This window comes from Myxine glutinosa, chromosome 1 (genome assembly GCF_964187855.1).
Source record: "Myxine glutinosa chromosome 1, kmMyxGlut1.1, whole genome shotgun sequence".
Lineage (NCBI taxonomy): Eukaryota > Metazoa > Chordata > Myxini > Myxiniformes > Myxinidae > Myxine > Myxine glutinosa.
Window position 1 is genome coordinate 77,185,407 of NC_136261.1, and position 23,246 is coordinate 77,208,652.

At 45.7% G+C, this 23,246-nt stretch overlaps 1 protein-coding gene across 9 annotated transcripts in view; it reads left to right on the plus strand.

Annotated features, from left to right (window-relative positions):
- The window catches only part of RHBDF1 (rhomboid 5 homolog 1), a 162,831-nt gene that overhangs the window by 37,794 nt on the left and 101,791 nt on the right, over positions 1 to 23,246 (plus strand). For 5 of the 9 annotated variants that reach the window (XM_068113736.2, XM_068113677.2, XM_068113679.2 and 2 more), the window contains 4 exons: positions 3,088 to 3,272; positions 12,230 to 12,354; positions 13,199 to 13,297; positions 22,968 to 23,154. In XM_068113736.2, coding sequence (XP_067969837.1) covers positions 3,180 to 3,272; positions 12,230 to 12,354; positions 13,199 to 13,297; positions 22,968 to 23,154 — 504 coding nt within the window. In that variant the 5' untranslated portion in view covers positions 3,088 to 3,179. Of the gene's footprint in view, positions 1 to 3,084; positions 3,273 to 12,229; positions 12,355 to 13,198; positions 13,298 to 22,967; positions 23,155 to 23,246 lie in introns of all 9 variants that reach the window. The other 4 variants (XM_068113688.2, XM_068113698.2, XM_078773564.1 and 1 more) reach the window with 3 other exon arrangements.

The following is a 23,246-nucleotide window of genomic DNA, read 5'->3' on the forward strand; positions in this document are numbered from 1 at the left end:
CCGCTCCATGAAGGCCGCACTCATGGCCGGCCTTCAGGACGACGGTTGGGCCGACCGGCTGCCGTGGGTTCTTTTGGGCCTTCGCACGTCCCCCAAGGAAGACCTCCAGGCGTCCGCCGCCGAGCTCGTCTACGGCCAGCCGCTCCGCGTCCCGGGCGAATTCGTGCCCGACGCTACCAGTCCCTGGTCCGCCGCTCGCCAGCGCTCGGACCTCCAGGAGGCCGCCCGACGATTTGCCCCCGTGCCGACGTCCCGCCACGGTGGCCCCCAGTCCTACGTCCCCCCGGCGCTTCGCACAGCGGAGTACGTCTTTGTGCGTCATGACGCGCACCGGGGGCCACTCCAGCCGCCGTACGACGGGCCCTTCCGGGTCCTGCGACAGGGCGACAAGTCTTTCATCGTCGACTTCGGCGGCCGGCCGGACCAGATTTCTGTGGACCGCCTCAAACCGGCGCACATGGACGTCGACCGACCACCACGGTTGGCCCTTCCTCCGCGGCGAGGCCGCCCCCCGTCCACAGTTCCCCCCGCTCGACCACCCACCACCACGTCGGACCCCTCCCCACGACCCTCCAGGGGTCGCTTCGGCCGGGTCATCCGGACCCCCCTTAAATTGACCCTGCCGGTGCAGGTCGATTCTGGAGGGGCGTGTGTAGCGGTTACCGCTGGATGCACACAATCGCCTTGCACCGGCCAGAACACGGCCAGACGCGCCTCTCCCGGGCATGCCCGGACTCACTGTTCCCGGGCACGCCCGAACCTCCCGGGCACGCCCGGTCTCGTCTTTCCCGGGCATGCCCGCTCTCGCCTTTCCAGGGCTCGCCCAGAGCGTCCGGGCATGCCCGCTATCGCCTTTTCAGGGCTCGCCCAGAGCGTCCGGGCATGCCTGCTATCGCCTTTCCAGGGCTCGCCCAGAGCGTCCGGGCATGCCCGCTATCGCCTTTCCAGGGCTCGTCCAGAGCGCCTGGGCACGCCCAGGCTCGACTTCCCAGGCCGCAGCCAAACACGCCCGGGCAGGTCCAGACTCGCCTTTCCAAGGCTCGCCCTTGACACCCGGGCATGCCCGGTATAGCTTTTGCCGGGCAAACTTCCCGACATAAATGTGTATATATATTGCTGCCCGATAAACGGGCTTGTCAGAATACCTGAGCTGTTTTGTTTCAATAAAGCAACTCGGACGAATTCCGTCTTTGGTCGCGTCAATTCTTTCGACTCGCGTTGGAGCGCAGTTCCTTCAAAACGATCATACCTTGATATATCTCTCCGAGATGATGGGCCTGGTGTTTGAGAGGATGGGCCTGGTGCTGGAGAGGATGGAACTGGTGCTGGAGAGGATGGACCTGGTGCTGGTCAATTTTCTTAAAGTAAACATCAAGGGTTGCTTGAACAGAGCTTTTCTCATATTTCTCTTGTCTACCGGTCCCATTATTATATACTTTGTGTGTCTGTTTGATTTTTTTTTTCTGTGTGGTAAATGTTAGCTCTTTCACGAGCCTAGATTCTGTATACAACCAAAAAATAAAAATAAAAAAATTTGGGTTTAAAAACGTTATTTTTTAAATAATAGGCTTTACGGAGGTCGGTACATAAGTACGGGCGTTCGTAAGTCTGGCGTTCGTAACCCGGGGACTGCCCGTATTTGCTTTCTTCTCAGAAACTACACACGCAATTTCGATGAAACTTCACCACAACCTCAATAACCCATGATGTACCAATGTTTGTTCAAGGCATTCGAAAAATTGGGGTCTTAGGAGGTATATGGGGTTTGGGGATGGGGGGTTGCCTGCCCAAGATAGGTATTTTTTTTGTTTGTTTGTTTAAAGTCTTATGATTCTGTTGGTATGATTCTACATGTTGCCCTGTCTTCCAGCAACCATTGAAATTGGTTTAAAATACCCTTAGTCTTCTGTTTATATATACTGTTTATACTGTTTACTGTTTTGCAGTGCAGTATACTGTTTATTCTACCACATGAGCGCCAGGGGTATTGCCCCGATGTTTTTATGTTCTCATCCAAAAACATTCTCTCTCATCCATTGGTTTCCTTTGGATTTTCATCACTGTTCTTCGTTCATGTGCAGCTCAAGGTTGCGGGGTATTGTCATTGGCAGAGGGTGCGGCTGTGCCACTGATGCAGTGCCCTCTGCTGGTTAGGGCAGGAAATTGTAATTTGTTTGTGGTGCCGGCGAAACTCTTTGTAAAGGATACCATGGGATCGTTAACATCCACCAACGAATGTTTTCAAATAGGACGCCAGTTTAACGTTCATCCGAGGGACGGCACACACATTGATGAATCGCCCTGCCTGTGAAACACCGGGATGACAGGTTATAGCTGTGTCGGGATTCAAACCCAGGCTAGACAGCTTAGAGACACGAATGTTCCTCACTGCGAAGCACCTTCCTCACTCGATTTCCACACAAAATAACTATATATTTGTTTATCATGAACAAGCAAACACCATATTATATCATCTTGGCGATGGTGTTTGCACGAAGATTCAGTTGAAGACACCTGCAATGTCTCATTTGGAGCACATTACAACAAAGCTATTTGATTTTTGTTTATTTCTGGCATCATCATTGCTGGTGCAAACCCGGAACTTGTATGGAACTCCATATTCTCTGGTCCCTTGAAAGATGCACACGACTTTGAAACACTTTGCCGTATTAATAGTTGCGATGCAGGTGTAATTGCTATGTCAGTGTGATTTGAGTTCAAATGTCAAAGTTGAACTCAAATTGCTCTGACTGTTGTACATTTTCACGGTACAGTACATGGAATATAACCAGACTGTCCTGTAATTGTGTGTGTGTGTGTGTGTGTGTGTGTGTGTGTGTGTGTGTGTGTGTGTGTGTGTGTGTGTGTGTGTGTGTGTGTGTGTGTGTGTGTGTGTGTGTGTGTGTGTGTGTGTGTTCCATTCCGAGCCTCAAATCTCTGCAATGAAAGAGAAATTGGTTGTCTTGCATCATATCTGATTTATAGATATATTCCTACGTACTGAGTCTTGATGAGCCCTTCACTTTGCGTTAATGACATTTTTCCTCCACTCCTCCCTACCCACCACTGTTCACGTGATGAAAGCAGGTCATTTACTGCTTTGTGTGGAGCTCAAAAGACGGCTGCAAGGCGTGAGAGAAGTACGGTTGTAGCAGGTGGGCTCCTGTAACGGTGAAGCGATGGAGGACGGTGGTGGGAGTTTTTCGATACTTCAGAAGAAGAAGCCGGCAGGACTGACAATCTCAATTCCACCTGATGGCCGTGCCACCAAGGTCGTTATGCTATCTATTGTCACCAAGCTTGCATCCCTCAACTTTGTCTTTGTACCTTGATGCTCGATGCCTGCTGCATTAAAGCTGTTGATGCAATATTATAGGTATCGGCTGCCTGCCATTTAATTTCATGATGCAGTAGATGGAATTTTGTGTAATAGTTGACGTTTCTTTTCTTTTTTTTTCACATTCTAAATTGGTATCGGTTGGGCAAGGTGCCCAAGACTTTTTTTGGGGAACTAATTTGATAATCCTTCCTTTTTAATACTCATCTTTACCTTTTAACTTTTACCTTTTTAACAATGCAAAAAAAAAAATACAGACACATTTTAAAACATTTTTAAATTTAACTTTGTATATGTGCAATCAGCATTGGGGGACGCATGACATATGTAACGATTTCTTTGATTTGACCCCCGGTTCATGCCCCATGGGTGGGGATTTGTGGTCACAGGGGTCAAAACAGAAACAAAATAATGTAACTCAAAATTTGATATTTGGTCGTTCCTGGTGGAAGTTTTTACCATCTTTCAACTTTGCTTTTGGTGTGAAGCATAGGGATTTGTGGAGGCACGTCATCGACTTCACACTAGTATTAATTTGTTTTGAGAATAGTTTTCGATTTCTGAAGGCTTAACCCAATATGCCGTTCTTACAAGAGCAAAAAACTGTGTTGACATTCATGTTGTTTCATTTTTTTGCAATTTTTGTTTACAAAAATACGTTTTTTTATTGGTTTTTTTTGAATGCAGAATTCAGGCTCGTGTAAGAGCTAACACATTGAGCATGAAAACGTGCACAGACACATAAAGCATACAATGAAGGGAGCGGGAGATAAGAGGGGGGTGGGGAGAGATAGAGGGAAGCACACAAGCACAACAACAGTAGAGGACAGGGACGTCGGTAGATCTGTGGAAGGGGGAGGAGGGGTACATGGTATAAAGCAAATGAACACTACGAGGAATTTCAGGAAAGAAGTTGGGGATTGAAAGAGGTGGATTTGGGGTGTTTTAACGGGGGTAGAAAAGATCAAGGTTTTGAATGGGAGAAGATAAGAGATGGTGGTGAACAGCTGTTTTAAAGACCTGGAGGGAGGAGAGGGATTGAAGAGAGTGAGGGAGATTGTTCCAGAGGCGGGAGAAAAGAGGAATGAAAGAGTGAAGGTGAGCAGAGAGTCTTGATTTTGGCAGTTTCACCATAAGAGGGTTGCTGACAGATCTTGTGCGTCCTGCAGGAATATTTGGGGGGCAGAGCACAGACAGAGCAGGGGAAGCAAGGCCGGAGAGGAGTCGGTGGAAGACAGAAAGACCACCAACCTGCCTCCGGTGAGAGAGAGAGAAAGCCCCTCAGAATCAGCTTCATCGCGAGAGATTCCAATGATTATGAATGCTTTGGTTTCAACCGCGTGAAGCCGAGGTAGGTGTGAGGCAGGAGTTTGTGCATGCTTCCAGTTCCTGGTGGAACTTTTTGTTCGTGAAGTTCCATGAAACTGCTTGAAGCCAAACAACATAAACGTCAACAAGCTCATTCCATTCAACAGGTGTACACTTCATTGACTTTGCTGTAATACGCCATAATCCCGGGTTGTGCCCCGAAGACTTGTACCAACGCCTCATGGCATTTGTGGAGGATAACTTGCTATGATGAGATGGTGGCATCTTCCACCACAATCAGGTTGTCACTGAAGAACAGGAGCTATATCAGTCACTGGAGAACTTTGTTTTGCTCATATGGCTGTGCCTTATCCACAGTGGGCTTCCGTACTCATTAATCAATGCTATGGAACCGAACTGTGGTCCCACACCTTAACCTCCATAAAGCCAGAGATATCTGAGGATTTGACTCGATATTAGATGAGCTCCACACTGTTGAAGGTGCAAGGTCCATGTGTACCTCAATCTCTCAACCACAAGTTGCCCACCCGGTATCATTTCCATTGCCACAACCAAGGCAAGTCTTACCGGAGACCCGTCCTAACAAGTTTATGAAGTCCCGTCCACTCTGCAAACAAGTGGGTCATACCGATTACCACCATTTCCTCAGTGAGTGTCCGTACATCCCCAAATGAGATCATAGGTACATTGCTGGAGCATGCCAAGTAGCTGGCATATTTGAAGAGTCAGACGACGAGCCAGGAGACTTAACATGGACCTATGTAGATGAGGTTGACAATACGGATCACCCAAAACTTTCCACTACCCTTCATGTCGATGTTCGCTAGTAAACCGTATCTACATACCTTCCATGGTTACCACACTGCCCGGGTTATCATCGACAATACAGTGGTGTCACAGGAAACCTGATTTGCACAATCACGACAAACAACCTAGAAGCCAAGATTCAGAAAAGCTCAGTCTGCTCATCAGGCAGATGGGTCCTCCCCTCTTCAAATTGATGGCGAGACCAGACTCACACTTACACGCGATGGAAGAGAATTCCGATTGGTGGTTGAGAACCTTGACATGGAGTTACCAACATGGACACCTTTCATGGAGATCAATGGCATCCCAATTTGCCCTGCTAAGCATAAAATTATCTTGGGTGATGCCACCACGTACGTGTACAATTCCCAGGGGACGAGTCTTGGTCACCATACCATACGCCAAGCTCATATATTATGTACCCCACCCTCACACGCCAAATGCGTGGCCTGGAGATTTTATTGAAGTGGAGCTTCCAAACGACATTTCAAGTGTTGATTCTATATTCGCACTCAAACCTCAAATGGATGCCCTTGTTGCATGGTCATTGCAAGCCATTCAGCTCTGACCCCCTCCTTGTATCATTCATAGCATCAGTGGGAAGGTTCAGGTCCCCGACTTAACCAATGAACCCAAAGCTCTCAAACAGGAGCAGTTTTTCCACATCTGCCCAGTGTCCATACCCCATTAACACCAATATGCTTATAGATGCTCAGTACCCAGATGCGGAAAACCAAGACTAATTCCCCTCAGGTTAAATACACACCCTCTTTGCCCTCACAATACTCTGCAACTGTCTCCCTCAACCCAGACGACACATTCATTCCTGACATGTGATTGAGGTTTTGTGCCCTCCTTGAAGAATATGATAATGTGTTTGACCCAGTGTTCCAAAGCTACAGTGGCACTGCTGGCCTCTTTGAGGCTGTTGTTAACATGGGTCTAGTGAAGCCACCACAATGCAAATGCCATCTGACACTATGCGCATGATAAGCTAGGTGAACTGCAACACAATTTTGATGATCTGGAAATACTTGGTGTCCTTGCCCACCAGGAAGATATGTGTATAACCGTTGAGTACCTGAATCTCTCATTCCTGATCAAGAAGCCCAATGGCTGTATTCGCCTTGTCGCAGCCTTTGCTGACGTAGGCTGGTGCAGTAAATACAAACCCTCTCTTATGCCAAGCATAGACGCCACCCTCCGCAAAATTTCTCAGTGGAAGTATCTCATTCCCACTGATCTCACAAGTGCCTTCCACCAAATTCCGTTATTCCACCATTCCATGAAGTATTGCAGGATAGACGCACATTTCCATGGAATACGTGTGTATACCAGATCCACTATGGGCATGCTTGGGTCAGAACCACCTTGCTAGTCAGACAGAACCAACCACACCTTGCTGGATCCACCAATATCCCATGCGATTTCGCCAGCCACAATGCCCCAAACTCCATGGACACTACCTGCCGAATATGTGCCATTGTAAAGCTCAAGGAAGAGTCTGTAGTCCTATGTGTATCAGCAAACACCAACAAACAACATGCATTTTAAGGCCATTTTCCCTGCTAGAGTGGGGGTTAGCCTTGCGGTCCCCATGACAATCTTCTCCATTTTGCCCTATTTTCTGCATCTCTCCTTGTTAACCCCCTTGCCCGCATTTCTTCTTCCACCATCTTTAGCCATGTCTTTCTCGGTCTTCCCTGTCCTCTACTTCCTTCTACATTCATTTCCATCACTCTTCTCAACCAGTCACTTTCATCCTTCCTCAACACATGACCAAACCATCTCAACCTGTTTTCTCTTCACAGCATCAATCACAGGCTCTATTCCCATCATCTTTCACAATTCATCATTTGTCTTTCTCTCTCTCAACGATACTCCACACGTCCACCGAACCATTCGCATTTCCACCCTTTCCAGCCTTCGTTGCTGCTCTACGTTCTTTACCCATGTCTCGCTCCCATAAATCATAACACTTCTCACACATGCAGCACACACCTTTCACTTCAGCTTCAACGACACTCCCCTCCTCATCAGCACGCCACTCAGTTCCCGAAACTTCTTCCATGCACATCTCACTCGAGCAACCGTTGCCGAGTCTGATCCACCTTCTCCATTCAGCACGTCTCCGAGGTAGCAAAATGTTTTCACACCTTTCAGCTTCATGCCGTCGCCAAGATCCAACTCAACATTTCCTCCATCTGCAGCTCCCTCTGTGCACCCCTTACATTTGAATGTAGCTGCCACACTGGTTACTGACCCTCTCAGACCACTACATTTTTGATGAACCCACTCAGCGCACGTTGTACATTGAATGGAGTTCACTCCGACACCATTCCTGCACACAGCACATGGTCACTTACCAGTTCTTTCCACCTCACCACATGCTTTACCACTTGCCATTACCTTCGTCTTTCCGATATTCACCTTCAGACCTTTTGTCTCCATACATTCCTTCCACTTGTTCATCTTTTCCTTCAGTCCATCCATACTTTCCACAATCAACACCAGATCATCTGCATACAACAACTCCCATGGTAAACCCTCCTTTACGTTCTGAGCCAGCACCTCCATCACAGCTACAAATAGTAGTGGACTTAGTACCGACCCCTGATGCACTCCCACCTTCACCTCAAACTCGCCACTGTTCCCGTCCTTCATCCTTACAGCTGTGCGCACTCTTTTGTACATTGCCATCACTACTCTGATCAACCATTCCAAAACTCCGAACTTCCTCAATGCCCATGTCACTACTTCACGTGGAACCCTATCGAATGCTTTCTCCATATCAACAAACCCAAGAAACAACTTCTTCCTCTTCTCCATGTACTTCTCCTGCAACTGCCTTACAATGAAAAGCACGTCTGTCATTCCTCTTCCTGGCATAAATCCAAACTGCATTTTGTCAATCTTCACTTTCTTCCTTATCCTCCTCTCCAACACCCTTTCCAATACCTTCATTCCATGCTCCAATAACTTTATCGCTCGATACGAGCCACAGTCCAGAGGGTCACCTTTCCCCTTGTATAGAGGGACGAGGGTACTCAGTTCCTAAGCCACTGGAATGCGGCCTTCCTTCACCACCAGATTACAGATCTCTGTCATTCTCTTCACACCCCAACTTCCTGCTGCCTTCAACATATCTCCCACAACTCCCGTCGGCCCTCCCGCTTTTCTACCCTTCATTGCTTTTATCGCTTCCTCAACTTCCTTCTCAGTTATCTTCTCTGCCGGTCCTAAAACTGGGTTACTCTCTATGTTGCCATCCCATTCATTCTCTGTATTCAACAGCATTTCCATATATCTTTTCCATCTTCCTTTAATTCCATCTGGGTCGACAACGATTTGTCCCACTTCATCCTTCAAGCAACTCACCCCCATCACATCACACCTCTCTTTCGCTATCTGCTTTGCAATCCTGAATACCACTCTCTGACCCTCTTCCGAATCCAGGCGTTCTCCGAACATTTTCCTACATGCCTCCTGCGCCTTTGCTACCTCTTTCTTTGCAGCCTTCTTGGCTGCCTTATAACTTTCATGCTCTGCTTTTTCTGCCCACATACCCTTCGCCTTCTGCCACTCCTTGAACTTCTTCCTCTTCTCGTCAATCCTCTTTCCAACTTCATCATCCCACCACCATGTTTCCGAGTGCCTCGTTGGTCCTTTTGTCCATCCACATACCTCACCAACGGCTCCCAACAGACTATCTTTCATTGAAATCCAACCACTTTCAAGCTCAACCACATCATCCTCTGCCCTACTCAGCCTCTCTTTTAATGCCTCCCTTACTGTCACCTCTTTCAACCTCCACACCTTCATTCTCGGTTCGTACTTCACCTGCCGAGCTCTCCTCGCACCTTTCACCCTTATGTCACAGACAACCAAGTGGTGCTGTGAAACAGCCTCCTCCGCCGGGATCACCTTTGTGTCCCGGAGGTTCCCCCTATCTCGCCTACGCACCATCAGGTAGTCCACGGTTGTCATCGACCCACCTGACGTGTATGTAACAAGCTTATTATCCTCTGTCTGGAACTGAGTATTACAAATCAACAAATCGGCTCCATCAGCAAACTCGAAAATCCTTTCACCTTCTCCATTTCTCACACCATATCCGTAACCCCCATGAACTCCCTCAAAACCGTCCATACTCCTTCCCACATGTCCATTTAGGTCTCCTCCTACTACAACAACTTCCTCATCTTTCACATTTTCAATCAGCTTCTCTATTGCACACCAGAACTTGTCCTTCTCTTCATCGCTCCGACCAACCTGCAGAGCATATCCCGAGATGACGTTCACCAAGAGCTTTCCAATCATAATTTTCACCATCATCATCCTATCACTCACTCTAGTCACACTCACCACCCTGTCTACAAACTCCTCAGAAAACAGGACACCAACACCATTCACGCCCTCCGGGCACCCTTGCCACACAAACTTGTATTTCTGTCCCTGCCTACCCTTCACCATTCTCACACCACTTCCCTTCCATCTCGTCTCTTGCACACAACATATGTCCACTCTTCTTCTGACCAATACTTCCACCACTTCTCCTGATCTCCCTGTCATTGTCCCTACATTCCATGTCCCAAACCTCAGAAACCGATCTCCACGTCGGGCATCAGACATTTCGCCGTCATAAAGGGAGTGATTTCCACCCTTACTTCGATCCGGTTCCCCACCTTGAGTTTTGACGAGAGGGTGTGGGCCTCACGGGGTACTTCGGGCTGTACCTTGCCCATATGTAGTTGCAATTGTCATGGTTCTCTTTTGAGGCAATGTTTTTTCTGGCCGGATGCCCTTCCTGACGCCAACCCTTTTAGTCGCCTCTTACGACACGACACGCAGGGATACGGTGTACCTATTCTAAACCGGGGTACACACCGGGACCGGAGTACTAACTCTAACCTATGTGTATCAGCCCAAGATATTATCTCTGAAATTGCTAAACTTACCTTTACCAGCAGAGATACTTGGTCAGCAGTTCAGTCAGTGTGCTTCGACTTTAGGTGAACTCGTGCACACCTCGTGCAGGGGACCCGCCCATCAAAGAAAACAACCAACAAGAAGGATGTCAAGCGATACCTTCAGGTTGCTTCAGTTACCAAGGAGACCTCCAGTCCATCCATGATTTACTGTATGTGAAGTTCTGATTGATCGATTCTGCGGTTCTGAAAATCTATGAAATTTAAAAAAGCTTCCCGGAAAATGCCATGAGGCGTTGGATAGCTGATTAATTATTCAACAGCTTTGACAGCTATTTTTTTCTTGTAGATTCAAGCTTTTAAGTTTAAACCAATCACCTTCGTTTGAGGATATGTAGTGCACTTCAAGACTTGTATCAACCCTGTGACATTTTGTCGTATCAAAAATGTGGTGGGATAACAACAAAACCACCAGCAAGAACAAGAGGCTTCCAGCCATCCTTGCTTTATTATTATTATTATTACTATTATTTTTTTGTATATAGGATCAAGGCTCGTGAAAGAGCTAACATTTATCACACAAAAAATCAAACAGACACACAAAACATATAAAAAGGGTAGCGGTAGACAAGATGGGGAGAGAATGGGAAGCACACAAACACAACATTTGAGAGCAGGGACATCGAGAGATCTGTGGGAGGGCTTGGGGGGAGGAGGCGTGGGAAGGGGGGGAGGGGTGGGAGAAGTATAAAACACAAGGATACTGCAAGGACTTCCAGGAAGGAAGTTGGTATTTCAAAAAAGTGGATCTGGGGTGAAATTAGCGGGGGTCGAAAAGATCAAGGTTTTGGATGGGGGAAGATAAGAGATGGCGGTGAACAGCTGTTTTAAAGACCTGGAGGGAGGAGTGGGATTGAAGAGAGTGAGGGAGTTTGTTCCAGAGGCGGGAGAAAAGAGGAATGAAGGAGTGAAGGTGAGCAGAGAGTCTTGATTTTGGCAGTTTAACCATAAGAGGGTTGCAGGCAGATCTTGTGCGACCTGTAGGAATATTTGGGGGACAGAGCCCAGAGAGAGCTGGAGGAGCAACAATGCTGGGGGAACACACAATACGTGAAAGAGCTAAGAAGGCTAATACTTGCTTGGAAGGCTAATACAATTTTACTAATGTCGTTGTTATTACATTTGATACCATGTTTGAATTACCATTAAAAAAGAGCAGGCCATTGTGTCAACACTATCCAAATACCTGCCCTGGTTGAGGGCAGCTTCAACAGCACCCTGCTGAGCCCGAAGCATTCACGCCACGTGATGCCTCCATTGGCGGTGGTGAGAAAACTGACCGATTATTGAATTTAAGATAAAGGAATCATTTGAAGGGCATTAGGGTTACAAAGTCAGTATATAATTTAACACAACAGAAGTTTGAAAACAACCCAGAATTTCAAGTTGCATATTTTGTTGGTACCATATGGGATGAGCATTTTCAATTTTGTTCTTTTTTTCCGAAGGTGCGTTCAAATTGTTGGCTAGTTCATTTCTGGCAAGCTTGCCGCTTGTGATAGTCCTGTGTTTCAGCCCTCGTGGTGTAAATCCAACAAATCTCCATCCTTTTGTGTTCTGCATTTGTCTCAGACCTGTTATAGTTCAGAGCAGATGTTAAGCAAGCTTTTCTATTTGTTTGTATTTGCTTGTAGACGATTAGATCTTGTACTATTTTCTGTTGCTTTGTTTTGATACAGTAAGAGTATTGATGTTACTGTTCCATTGCCACCCACATTGGCCGTTTCATTTTTTTTTCTCCTCATTGTCGTTCGCACTGTTGCAACAGCCGGTGTACACACGCAGTGTGAGCCTGCCGTTGGACCATCCGCGGGCACCGTCCCCTGCTGAACAGAGCCGCCCGCGTGCCAGTGCTTTCCAGCGCCAGGCCTCCATCACTCACTCTATCCGAAAGTGAGCTGCGGTGCCGTAACGGGTCGGGTGGGGTTAGGGGGCCCACGCATACAAGAGGGTTGTGAAGGACGTAGCATTTGGTTTGTCCGTCTTTTGTCACCTCGGACTTGTTCCTAGTCTCTGTGAAGTCGACATTGCTTGGCCTGACGTCAATTGTGGTTTGGCAGAAAACATTCTGTTTTCTGTTATCCTTTTTCATTATCTCCCCCAATCTCATTACCATCCTTTTCCTCCTTTATTTTCCCCTCCTTTCTCTAAAGTAATCTTAATGTCTCATCTTTTGCTTTTCCATCATAATTGCTTCTTGTATCTTACATCTGCTCCTTTGCTGCAGTTTTTTTTTCTTTCCGAAAGACATCATTCTCTGTGCGTGTAACGCTTGCCAGACTTAAGAAAAACATTATTGTTTGCTTTAAAAGTTTATTTTGTCTCTTGACATTTGCATGATCAACCGGCATATACAAGATTGAATTAAAATTTGAATTTCTTTCCAAAAAGCTTACTCACTATGAATCAATATTATTCAGTGTAGTTGGAGGAGTGTAGCATTTTTATTTCTTGGTCCTGGCAAGCTTCACCTTCTGTGATGTATGCGTGTAATATTCACATGTTGTTGTGTTTATGCCATGTAGGCATGCCACTCACCCAAGGTTTGTGTATGCATGCGCTTGTGTGACAGCAATAATTTACGTGTCCTTTATTGAGCTCATCCTTTGCATACCATTCTGCTTCTCGGACATTTTTAGCCTTTCCTCCGGTGGTGGGTTATCTTCTCTGTCTCTTCTTTCCATCCCTCTGCTCCCTCTTTTTCCCCTGTCCGTTCCAATATTACCTGCGACTCGAGCTGCCCTCAGCGTTATGGCCGAACTCACTCGGTAACTGAAAGGGGTGCACATGCTGCGAGGAAGCCTCTATCACCACTATCACCGCGTGACTGGATCAGGTATTGCTTAGCCATTAAACTTGGGCCAATTGCTAGCCTGCTTTCAATATTGAACATTTGTCGTCATCTTGCATGTAGATTACTGTAAGTAATAATGTGATTAATTTGCATGCTTTTTTAATGCCAATTGTTGGTACAATTTGGCCTTTGATGAAAATGTATTTTTTATTTTTTATTTTTTTTTCTGAATATCAGAGACTGGATCTTTTTGCAATATTTTGCATACCAATAGGTTTGTAAATTGATCTTATCCACACAGTGTGGATTGAAAAAAAAGAGTATCGATGGTCAGGCCTGATGAGGTTTTGATGAATATTCCCGAAAAAGGGGACCTTGCCCACTGTGATAATTGGCGAGACAATTTCTCATTATGTTTCATTAAGGTCCATACCAAGGTCCTGCAGAAACTGCCTGAGGAGGAAAGTCCCTTTGGTTTCTGCATAGGAAGAGGCTATTCATCCATGTTTTTACTGTCTGTCTGGAGGTTCATGGATGAATCTTTGGCGATCTGAAGAAAGCAAAGCGCTCAAGGTTTTCAACATTCCTGAAGGTGTCGTCACACTTCCGACAAGGATGCTCAATGGCAAGGAGCCTCTTAGGCTTTAGTATGCCTGTTTGGAGGCAGAGAGATGGAGTGAGTGAGTTGCCAGCATAAAATGAATGGACATTATCCAAAACTATAAAATGGATGAGAAGCTGTTCGGAAGATGTATTGAAAATTCATCCCAAGCACAGGTAATGCAGTGGCAGTTTGGAGTCGTGGTCTCCTCATTGCAAAGGCAGAGACTACAATGAGAAGGAGAGTTATTGAATGCAGCATCTGACTTTAGTCTGAGTCTGAGTGTGAGTTTGCCTCAGGCAAAGGTAATGGTAGCAGATTGAAAAATTATGGATGCTCTGATAGAAACTTGCACTTGAGTAGTTAGAGGTCAGAGGATCAGTGCTGATATGGAGAAGTGAATGATTCCACAAGCCTCTAAAAGCATGTTGATATCGCTTAAATTGGGCGACAGAAACATATTTGTTTCCTTGGCAAAATGTATCATGACAAATGCCCAAAACATGATTCTGACAACACCCCAAGTATAGCTCAGATGCTTCTTGGCTTGGATCTTGCGAATGGCACAGAGTTGCTGATAGGTTCGCCACTCATGAGCCGTGCTGCATATCGAGTCTGGCCAACTGAACCATAAGGATCATGTTGCTACCCAGCGAGCCCGCTGCCCATTGAGCGCATAGTGCGAGAGAGATGGGAGCCGATGTGCATACTTGTACTAATATGTTTATCGCTGCAGATGTATACTTAACTTAACTATGATAAATCTGAAATAATCATCATTGGCCCAAAAACGCTCATAAAATCCACCAATAACTTTGCCCTCAACATCGACGGTATCCCAGTATCCACCTCCCCTTACATCCGGAATCTTGGCATCATCTTTGACCAAACCCTCTCCTTCGACAAAAACACTAAACAGATCACAAAGACAGCCTTCTTTCACCTGAAAAACATCGCCCGTCTCCGTCCATCCCTCTCCTCCATGGCTGCAGAAACCCTCATCCACGCCTTCATCACCTCCCGTCTGGACTACTGCAATAGCCTCCTCTATGGTTCACCCTCAACAATCACCAATAAACTCCAATACATTCAGAACTCCGCTGCCCGTCTACTCACCCATTCCCGGACCCGTGACCACATCACCCCCGTCCTTTACAAGCTTCACTGGCTCCCCATCTCCCAGAGAATCCAGTACAAAATCCTCCTCTTGACCTACAAAGCCCTCCATAACCTGGCCCCATTCTACCTGGCTGACCTCCTCTCCAGACACACTCCCAACCACAACCTCCGCTCTGCTGGTACCAACCTCCTGACCCCCCCCCCCCCCCCATCCGGACCAAATTCAGATCCTGGGGGGACAGGGCCTTCTCCATCGCTGCTCCCACCCTCTGGAACTCACTACCTCACACCATCAGAGACTCCTCCTCACTCACCACATTCAAATCTATCACTCAAGACCCACCTGTTCAACACTTCATGCAACATTTAACCCACAGCATTTAACCCCTGACTATCTCTTCTCCTTCTCCCTCCTTTTTGCTTTGAATATTTCCCTATTGATTCTTGTTTTTTGCAATTGTTTTTATGTTTTGCTATGCATTATGTTTTGCACTCTGTCAAAGCGTCTTTGGGCTCCCTGAAAAGCGCTATATAAAATAAATGCATTATTATTATTATTATTATTATTATTATTATTATTATTATTATTATTATTATTATACGTTTTACGAGTATAAAACTTGGTGATATCTTGAATAGAGACATTGTCTACCCTTTGAACACCAACGAAGCTGATATTTTCAGTACTTCTCCTGTAATCAATTTAATTTAGTACATGCCGGCTGGCTTTCGCTCCGGCCAAATTCAGAGTACCTCGGTCGTAATTGAACACATCAAACGGCTAGCTTGGACATCATACGAGAGAGAGGAAAGTCTGAATTTCCACTGGCAATCAAGTTATGTTTGCTTGCATGTGGGGATTAGGGAACGATATCTTTGTGTTGAGGGCATTAGGGGATTTGTACGAGACAAAATTTAAAAAACGACAGAATTTTATTGCCACAAATTGGGGCATCGTGAATAAATTCAATAGTATGAACGAATGAAAAAAAAAATGCATGACACTTGCGACAAAACACAGAGTATGAAAACCAGAATTTCCAAACTGATGTCACTATGATGCATGATGCCAACCAGTGAGATACAGCTGATGATGCTTTTCTTCTTCCTTTACGGCCACTAATATGCCACGCTCTTATAGGATCAGCTGGGGGAAGTTTGGCAAAAGTCTTCACAAACCAGCTGGATAGGCCTGACGTTCAATTCGTTAAGGCAAGAATTTGTAATTACCTCAACCACCAAAAGCGGATGGGGGTTATGTTTTCACCCCTGTCTGTCTGTCTGTTTGTTTGTCCATTTATTTGTGAACAGGATATCTCCAAAAAGTTGTGGACGGATTCGGACGAAATTTGGCAGAGAGGTAGCATATGTGACAAGGACGAAATTATTAGATTTTGGTGAAGATCCGGATTCGCATTCGGCTACTAGAATTTTTAAAGTGATTTTTCACCATTGGGAGATGGGGCCAAAAACGATACAAAGCAGGATATCTCATAGTTATGGACGGATTTGGACGAAACTTGGTGGAGAGGTTGTGTGTGTGACAAGGAAGAATCGATTCCATTTTGGTGAAGATCTGAATATGGATTCGGATAAGAGAATTATTTAATTTTTTAAGTGATTCTTTACCATTGAGTGATAGGGCTAAAACCAACATATAGCAGGATATCTCAAAAAGTTATGGACGGATATAGACGAAACTTGGTGGACAGGTTCTGTGTGTGACTAGGAAGAATCTATTCGATTTTGGGGAAGATCCGGATCCGGATCCAGCTAGTAGAATCTTTTAAGTGATTCTTCACCATTGGGAGATGGCTCCAAAAATAATATATACCAGATATCTCAAAAAGTTGTGGACGGATGATTTTGATTTAATGTGATTCTGTGTTGTGATTTTCTGGTCTACTCTGGGATACAAAACGTAAACTGTTCACCTGGCAGAGGTATGCTACTGAGTGCCGTTCTAGTTTGTTCATGGTGCTGCCGATAGCTCGCCTACTCTTCACTAACGACACCATGGGATCTTTAAAGTCCACCAACAAATGCTGTCAGACTGGATGCCCATTTATTGCCCACCTGAGTGATGACACACACACTGCCTGTGAAACGCAGGGATGTCACTTTATAGCATGGTCTGGATTCTAACCCATGTTAGATGTTTTACATTCGAGTGTGCGTATCTCTAGGCCATCCTGTGAGCACATACGGCTGATGATGCTATGGAGGGATATCTAGCATTCGAGCGCTGACAATGGTGATACGATGGTGGTCCGGCATTCTAGCACTCGACATGAACACAGTCAAACTCAGCAGTGGAAACAGATCAATGAGTTTTATTTCATGACACTGATAGCCGCATTTTTACTGCTGAGTTCGCCTCCAGATTTCGAGTCATGTATTTCTCCGCTTTTGAATGTCTTGTTGCTTCCACGCAAAGATATGTAGCCTCGCAGTGTATAACTTTATAAACAGTTTAACCTTTGTATCATGGCAGGATGGAATAGGAACATCGCCATCACAGCTACCTCAACTGGTTTCACGAATACGTTCTTCCCTTTCAGCTGGCCTTCGACCTCTCCAAAGTAGCTCTCTTCATGGATGAAGTTTCATTCCTATGTCCAAGCAATGTCCGAGCAATGGGCGAGAAAGCCATCCTTGTATTCTTTGAGCAGTAAGAGTTGTTCAAATGGGGGGCCAACATGGCGCCTTGAAACTACGGGACTGTGATCGACCAATCAGAGCGCTCCATGGAGAGAACAAAAGATGGCCAGACTCTTTATATATGGCACTGCCCATGAGGATTCAAAGCACATATAAACACGACGAAGAGGAACTATGGACCGTTTGACTGAAATATAAACATGCCTTTCGAGATGATCTTCAGAGACTGTAGCCATCTTCCATCTTCAAAAACATCTTCAAAGACCAATCTGACCATTAAAACAAAGGGCTTGGTGTACCGGGCCTGTGTTATTACCTCCGCCACCGAAGGTGGGCGGCGTTATGTTTTCACTCCTGTCTGTCTGTTTGGCTGTCTGTGAACAGAATATCTCCAATAGGTTGTGGATGGATTCTGACACAATGTGGTGGACAGGTTAGGTGTGCAACAAGGAAGAATTGATTAGATATTGGTTAAGATCCGGAGCCGGATACTATAATTTTTAAAGCTGATTTTTCACCATTGAGAGATGGGGACAAAACCGAATTATAGCACAATATCTGAAAAAGTTGTGGACGGATTCGGATGAATATTAGTGGACTGTTTGGGTGTTTGACAAGGAAGAAATTATTCGATTCTGGTGAAAATCCAAACCTGGATTCGGATCCGAGAACTTTTTAAAGTGATTCTTCAGCAATGATGATGGGGCTAAAAACAATAGATAACACTGTGTCTCAAAACGTTATCGACGGATTTCGACAAAACCTGGTGTACAGGTTGGGAGGGTGGCGAGGAATGATCAAAAATCATTTATTCGATTTCGGTGAATATACAAATCCAGATTCGGATACGAGTTTATTTTTATTTTTCATTGATTCTTCACCATTGAGAGATGGTGTCAAAAACGATACATAGCATAACATTTCAAAAAGTTGTGGACAAGTTATGATAAAACTTGGTGGATGAGATTGTTAGGTGACAAGAACTGGCCTATTATAATTTTGTTCAGGTCCAAATCCAGATCTGGCCTATCAGTGGGATACAAAACGTAAATTGCCCACTGTGAAGCTGAATGCCTCAACTCTGTGTTTGCCTCTAAATCTTGTGTCCCAAACCCATCTCTTTCTGTACCCACCGTACCCAGTCGTACCCAGCTGCTCCTGGACTCTGTGTCCTTTCCTCCTGACAAGGTGGAAAAGTTTCTGTCAACCCTCGACTCTGATTCTGCAACTGGTCCTGATGGCATCAGCCCACGGGTCTTAAAATCCTGTTCTTCCGCTCTTTCACTCCCTCTCTCTGTTCTCTTCGCCCTCTCTTTTGCTCAAGGTCATCTGCCATCTGCTTGGAAATCAGCCAACATCACCGCTTTGCACAAAAAGGTGCAAAAACAGATCCTAGCAACTACAGACCAATCAGCCTTCTCCCTATTATCAGCAAAGTCATGGAATCCATCATTGCTTCAGATATGAAATCTTTCCTCTTCTCCAATGGCTTGATCTCTGACCATCAATTTGGTTTCAGACCTGGTCACTCTACTCTGGACATGCTACTTCTGCTTTCTCAACAATGGATGGAGGTCCTCAATGACAAACAGGAAATTAGAGCTGTATCCCTTGACATATCACGTGCCTTCGATACGGTCTGGCACCCCGCTCTGCTCACCAAATTCTCCTCCTTTGGTATCCATGGAAATCTCCATGCATGGCTGGCGGACTTCCTCTCTAGTCGTAGTCAACGTGTGGCCCTGAATGGGTTTCTCTCATCTCCTCTGCCCGTTCTGGCTGGAGTTCCCCAAGGCAGTGTCCTGGGCCCTGTGCTTTTTCTGGTCTTCATCAATGATCTCTCTGACTCTCTTGAAAATCCTCTCTATCTCTTTGCCGATGACTCTACTCTCTGTCGCTCCATTCCTCATCCCTCAGATCGGCAGTCTGCAGCCTGCTCACTCTCTGCAGACCTGGACAAAATCACAGACTGGACAAACAAGTGGAACATGTCTTTCAATCCTGACAAATCTCACACTCTTACGATGTCTCTCCGAAAAGACCGACTGGACAACCCTCCCATCCACTTTCTGAATAATCCTCTCCAAGAAGTTCTGTCACTCAAGCTTTTGGGTCTCACTATCTGCCATGATCTTTCCTGGGAAAACCACATTTCAAATCTGGCCTCCAAAGCCAGTCGCCGACTGGGCATCCTCCGTCGTGCGAAGTCCTTCCTTGGCACACCTGAGCTCCTCACCACATACAAGGCTTTCATCCGCAGCTCAATGGAATACTGCTCTCCCCTCTGGGCTGGTGCTCCTGCCTCACACCTAGCTCGTCTTCACGCTGTTGAAACCAAAGCGTTCAGAATCATTGGAATCTCCCGCGATGAAGCTAACTCCAAGGGCCTTTCACCCACTCACCGCAGGCAGGTTGGTGGTCTTTCCGTCTTCTACCGACTCCTCTCTGGCCTTGCCCCCCCAGCTCTCTCTGGGCTCTGTCCCCCAAATATTCCTACAGGTCGCACAAGATCTGCCTGCAACCCTCTTATAGGTAAACTGCCAAAATCAAGACTTTCTGCTCACCTTCACTCCTTCATTCCTCTTTTCTCCCGCCTCTGGAACAAACTCCCTCACTCTCTTCAATCCCACTCCACCCTCCAGGTCTTTAAAACAGCTGTTCACCACCATCTCTTATCTTCCCCCATCCAAAACCTTGATCTTTTCTACCCCTGCTAATTTCACCCCAAATCCTACACTTTTTTGAAATACCAACTTCTTTCCTGGAAGTCCTTGGTCTCCTTGTGTTTTATACCTCTTCCCCCCCCCCCTTTCCCACGCCTCCTCCCCCCAGGCCCTCTCCCTCCCGCGCTTCTCCCTGCTCTCAGGTGTTGTGTTTGTGTGCTTCCCCTCCTCTCCCAATCTTGTCTTCCGCTCCCTCTTTTTGTATGTTTTGTTTGTCTGGTTGATTTGTTTGTGGAATAAATGTTAGCTCTTTCACGAGCCTCGATTCAGTATCCAAAAAAAAATAAAAAAATTTGGTCAGCCTGGTGGAAGTATGTGCTCTACTAAGTGCTGTTCTAATTTTATTAAGTGATTCTTCACCATTGAGAGATGTGGCCAAAAATGATGTTCAGCTTAATATTTCCAAATGTTGTGGACGGATTTGAACGAAACATGGTGGATGAGTTGGGTAGGTGACAAGAACAAGTTGATTCGATCTTGGTTCATGCCCAGATTCAGATCCGGCCTGTCAGTGGGATACAAAACTTATACTGTTCGGCCTGGCAGAAATATGTGCTCTACTGAGTGCTGTTTTAGATGGTACTGCTTTATGGGGCATATAATGTTGGACACCATCATGCAAACATTTTAGCAAACTGGATGTATTTCATCACAGATGCATCTGTGCAGTCCTTGTTATCTCAAAAGGAAAGTGGATCCAGCGCGTAATCTCTCGGGCAATAGTGGGGTGAGCCTGAACAAGTGACAAAGTGTCAGATAAGTTGGGCCAATAGGGAGAATAATGCTTGAGTTCCATTTTTCAAGGATTTCTGGTAGGCTGGTTCCTTCAGCCTCACTCTCCTGGCAAACCTATATTGAGATGGAGGGATCTGATAGGTAAAAATATTTAGACTGCGGGAGTACTGTAGGACCACAATTATAAGGAAGCTGTAATCGCAAGGGTGCTTGACTTGCATGGCAAATGTCACTTGGGAAAGGAAGAACAGATTGTCCATCAACAACAGCAGCATTAAGTCACCAATCACCTATCGGCCAACACCTAATCCAATGACCAACTTGCGGAAGAGAGCTTTTCAGAGAGGGTGACAGAACTCGGCACGAATGTGTCACTGAACAGAGAGGAGTTTTTTTTTAGGGTAGTTTTTTCAGATGGGGTGGCCTTTCTGTACATCGGTGGGGTGGCCTTTCTGACTGCATGGACTACAATGGAGAACTAGGAAGCTTTGCTCATCTTATGAGGACATCACATAGCTTATCCAATCATAGCTTGTTCCTCCCCCCCCCCCCCCCCCCCCCAAGATATCCAATCATAGCATGTTATCCAATCTGTCTTGTTCGTCTTTGTTCTAAGCCAACTACTTAGACTGTCCCTGAGCACATCTTGTGCATTAGTGCTTATTCAAGGCATTCTTATTTATCTGTTTCAAACTGAGTTTAAAATGGTTACAAGCAGATCTTGTAGGCCTTGGTCGATTAACGAGTAATATAAGTAATAGACACTGATGTTAATGTGCAAATTAGCAAATCTATTTTGCCTGAAACATCCAGCAAAGCTTGGCCTGCCAAAAGTTTGTGCATCATGACACGGTACCCCCACAACTATGTCTTCATGGAAAATGAAACCAGATTGAACTAGGCTTCACCCTCTTTGGCTGAAAGTTTTAGTACTTGTTCCTGACAGTACTTGGTGAGTGTTCATTGTGTGCGTATGTTCCTTACAATTATTACGTTGGTTCGGCGGATGTGAATGCCAACTGCCCTTTTCTAGGCAATATATTCGTGCCTAATTCTAATAGGATAGCTTGGAGGTTGCGTACTTGCCTGTGAGCTGTCTAATCTGGATTTGTCATTATAAAATCTGGTTTGTCATTTGCCCATTATAAAACTGTCATCCTGGTGCTTTGCAGACAGGGCATTATATATTTGAGTTTGCTGTCTTCTGGAAGGACATTATGCCAGATATCCCGTGTTTTGGCTTCGCTGGTGGATATTAAAGGTCCCATAGTTTCTTTTGAAAAGAGTAGGTCATTGTGTGCGTTTACCCTGGCCAAAATCCTACTTTTTGCCTTGATGTGCAGGGGTACTCCATTGTCTTAATGTGCAAGTATGATGCAGCAATGGTGGGATTTTGATCGTTCTCCTGAGATTAACTTGGGTTCCATAATATTCCTGCTTTCTGCTATATTTTAGCGCACAACCTTTGGAATGATGTCATGTGTCCTCACCATTGGGCTACCACCATAGCTGTAGCATGAGTATGAGAGAGAATGGTGAGGCATTAAGAAATAGGTTGTCTTTGTTGCTGCAAGTATGATGTATCAATGGTTTGGTACAGAGGTACACTTATGGGATTGTTTTCCTAGTTGTGGGATTTAAAAGCTGATTGCAAATGGCATTTGAAAGTTGATGTGGTATTGATGGTGTAGCTTGCAGTGGACTGATGAACGGCACTGTTGTGGTTTAATAATTTGCAATATTATTGCTGTAAACATCTGTTCACATCAATGCTGGTAGGGCTGGGCAATACCATAGTTGTCCTTGCCTAATAGTTCTTTTGGGCATATTCCTCATATGTGGCTGGTGTGATTTCTTTGTTGTTGGGTTGCAGGGGTACAGCTTTGTGGTTTGGAGTGTCCAATGCTTCTGCACAGCAACAGCGATGGCAGCAGCGAAGCCTCTGCCATTGCAGCCAGCGCTATGGAAAGCTGAAGCACGAGGCGCTACGCGGGCTGGACTCACCTTCCATCGACTTCCCGTCAATTTCAGCATTCGAGTGCAGTAACCGCATGCCTCGGGTGAGATGATTCACCACCTCAAGTAAAGCATGTTGAGGTGTGACAAAAAGTGTGAGGAGTCACCTCCTCAGTTATCATTTTATCATCAAGGA